The sequence below is a fragment of the Solanum verrucosum genome, unplaced genomic scaffold (assembly GCF_900185275.1).
Source record: "Solanum verrucosum unplaced genomic scaffold, falcon-dt-bn FXZP01000280.1, whole genome shotgun sequence".
In the NCBI taxonomy this organism is placed as follows: domain Eukaryota; kingdom Viridiplantae; phylum Streptophyta; class Magnoliopsida; order Solanales; family Solanaceae; genus Solanum; species Solanum verrucosum.
This window is the reverse complement of record NW_026019982.1, coordinates 3,627,912-3,631,334: the sequence shown is the minus strand read 5'-3', so window position 1 is coordinate 3,631,334 and position 3,423 is coordinate 3,627,912. Positions and strand designations below refer to the sequence as shown.

The 3,423-nt window shown below is 37.1% G+C and overlaps 1 protein-coding gene across 1 annotated transcript; it reads right to left on the bottom strand.

The window, feature by feature from the left end:
• Positions 1-207: 207 nt before the first annotated feature.
• LOC125817721 (TPR repeat-containing thioredoxin TTL1-like) lies at positions 208-2,762 on the bottom strand. The gene is made up of 7 exons (XM_049497269.1): positions 2,356-2,762; positions 1,630-1,825; positions 1,389-1,570; positions 967-1,300; positions 700-883; positions 519-625; positions 208-369 (listed from the first exon to the last, which is right to left on the bottom strand). Exons 1-7 carry the CDS (start codon positions 2,760-2,762, stop codon positions 208-210), a joined length of 1,572 nt encoding a protein of 523 aa, XP_049353226.1.
• Positions 2,763-3,423: the final 661 nt, after the last annotated feature.

The following is a 3,423-nucleotide window of genomic DNA, read 5'->3' as shown; positions in this document are numbered from 1 at the left end:
TTGTGCATACATCTTTATCTAACTCCAATTAGCACAGCTATATATTGCCGTAAAATCAACTCTATAATCTTCACTAATGCTAAAAATATCAAAAAGGTACGAATGGAAGAGTATCGGAGATGGGGAATGAATACACGAGGGTAAAAAAGGAGACTAGACTTTCCGTCTGTAGACCACGAACAACCATGGTTAAATGTCACATCCTTTCTAGATGGGATCGATGAGGGTGTCCTTAATCAACAACTCCAACTCACCTGAAGTTGCAGTACCCTTATCCATCACACGACTGCCATCCTTGTAAAGATTAAACTTAGGTACTGCTGTAATGTTCTCTGCTGCAGCGATTGCTGGGCTTTGTTCCACGTCCACCTTCAGTATAGAAAACAAAAGACCAAATATAAATTACTATGAGTTTTCTTCATTCCCCTGTTGTGCATTGTAAGAAATATAATAGCAGCTTAGAGTCTAGGTGTTCCCGTCTGCCTGAAAAGCACGACGTGTTGCCTATGATTGTTTACCTTGAGAAAAATTACTGAACGATATTTGACGCTCAAGGTATCCATGACTGAGGACATCCATATGCATTCTGGGTTGGATAATTCATTAAAATAGACCACAGATTCACCTACAGTTTCCAACAGTAATTGTTGAGTTATATAGTAAATGATATAACATACTGACTGATGCAGGAAAGCCTACCAGATGCAATCACAGCCTGGAACTTCTCAACATCTGAAACCAACTCCACCTTGCCATCACCTTCTCTGTGTGACTTCTTTAATTCAACTCGGGCATGGGATAAATTTTCAGCAACCTCTTCGTTATTTGGAAGTTCCTGCCGCAGAATCTCATAATCTCTCACAGCATCAGCCCATCTTTCCAGCTATAATGAATTGCATACGATCAAATTTATGATTTTTGCAGCAATTATCAAGAAAAAGTAAAAAGAACCAATTTATGTCACACCTTGATATTTGAGGCAGCTTTTAGGTAAAGAGCTTTAGTATATTGTGGCCGGAAAAGGAGAGCACGGTTGCTATCAGCCAGAGATTTTTCCCACTCTCCAAGTTTAAAGCAGCAATTTGCTCTATTGTAGTAGAGAACTGAATTTGAAGAATCAAGCAAGAGCCCTTCCCCATAAGCCGTACAAGCTTGTGCATATCTTTTAGAATGAAAATGCTCGTTGCCAAGAATACGAGCTTTACCCACCAGCCTCATGTTTTTGAGTTTATCAGTAACTTCAGCACTTTGAAGATCAATTCGTGCAGCTCTTTCAATGGCAGTACGCGCATCATCAAACCTGCAGATATATTCATGATCATAATATGGCTGAACCTCTTTTATTTCTATATTACAACCTATGCAATACTGATAAGTGATAAACTCACTTTCCAAGAGCGCTGTCAATCTGAGCTTGGACAAAGTATATATATGCTTCAGAGAGCATTCCAAAAAATTTTGACTGGCTTGCTGTGGCAGATGGCTCATACATCCTAGCTTTATATATCCACATTTCAGCATCCTTTAATTGGTGTAGCTTCAAACTAGCTTCCGCTTGACATGCACATAGCTGTGAATTCAATATCAGCACCTATTCGTCACAGAATGTAACCACTAAAGATGCTTTACCTGAGGAGATGAATCAGCTCCAGAAGTAGTTGCTGCCTTAGCTTCTTTTAACATAGTCGTCCAATCTTCAAGTTTCCGGGCATCAGTGCATTTGTTGATATGTTCCGCCACTGCCTGTAACTTCTGCAACGTGGCTTGATCTGGTTTCTGACCCAGGGAAAATAAGTGCTCCCTTGCATTTTCAACCTGTCCTAAACTGCAAGTTTTACAGGAATGAGATAAGGAATTGACCGAAGCTACCAACAAAGAGGGGAAAAGAAAGAAAGGGAAAAACACAACTTCTCGGAGAACAATCAAACAAGAAAACACTGAAACAGAAAATAGTTCTGCTGCCAAGCATATTCAGAAAATAGTTGATGGTAAAGTGCAGCCCATTGGCACCAATCAATACATATCTATGGTTATAATATACATACACAAAAAACATCAATCAAGAAAGTTTTACATTAGCAAATAACACATTTCCCGCGTAATATCTAATATAACCTACAGAAAGTTCACCACATTTCCTGGTATTCGTGATCAACAATAAGCAAACGGGCTTGAACATTGTATATCACTTGCCTAAGTATCAAATATATCATATTTAACACTTAATCTCCGATACAAGTTCACCAATATTCGAGATCAACAATAAGCAAACAGGCTTGAACATTGTATATCTATCACTTGGCTAAGTATCACATTTAACACTTAATCTCCGATAGAAAGTTGTATATCACTTACCAAAGTAACAAAAGTCCCAAAGGCTTGCGTGGTTGAACATATGTTGGAGCCAATCTAATGGCTTCTTCAAATTCCTTTCTTGCTTCCGTATATCGCATGAGACCAATCAACGCAGCAGCTCTATTACAATGTAATGGACCATTGCCCGGCCAACTTGCTATAGCTTTATCAAAAAAACTCAACGCTTCTTTATAATCACCCTTTACGAAATAGTCATGCCCTTTTATATTCAACTCTCCCGGAGTCAACTCCACCGGATAACTCACATTCTGACCAGATACCGATGCAGATTTTCCCGAATTTCTCCTTCGCTCATCATCTTCCTCAAACTTCAAAGAATTTTTCATCTCATCAGCTAAAGAGCTAGAACCCACTTCATAAACACTCTTTTTATTAGAACCCGACATTGCAAAATTGACTGAATGAACCTACAATGTTACAGAATTGAAAATTGTAAATCAATCACCAATAAGAACAAAATGGGTTGGGGGAAACAGAATTTCTCTAAAACCCCATTAATCTCCTCTTCTTCTAGAATGTGATTTTTGAACAAATGCAACAATGTATATCTTCAATCTTGAACTGGGTTTTTCTGTAATTGAAAAATTGACTGGAACAACTTACAATGTTAGAGAATTCAAAACTGTAAACCAATCACCAACAAGAAAATGGAAAAAATGGGGGTGAAAGAAAGATCTCGTGATTTCAATGGTAGAAACAAAGAATGAATGTGAGCGTTTTGCAGAGAGCTTGTTTACAGAGAGAGCTTGTTGAAGAAGAGAAAGGAACTCTTTATATACTATTACATGTATATTAAAATATTTATAGTACGATTTATTTAATTATTATTTTAATTTTTTATTATCGGTTTCAAAATTTGAGTAAAGAATAAGGAGGATTACGATAATATCATAGTTAGTTTTCATATTATCAGTTTTTTATAATCCGCGTAAAGAAGGAGGATTGTAATAAGATGATAGTTGATTTTCACATTGTCGATTTCAAGTTTAAGTAAAGAAAGGAGAGTTGCAATAAGATGAAAGTTGTCTTCGCATTATTGGTTTAATT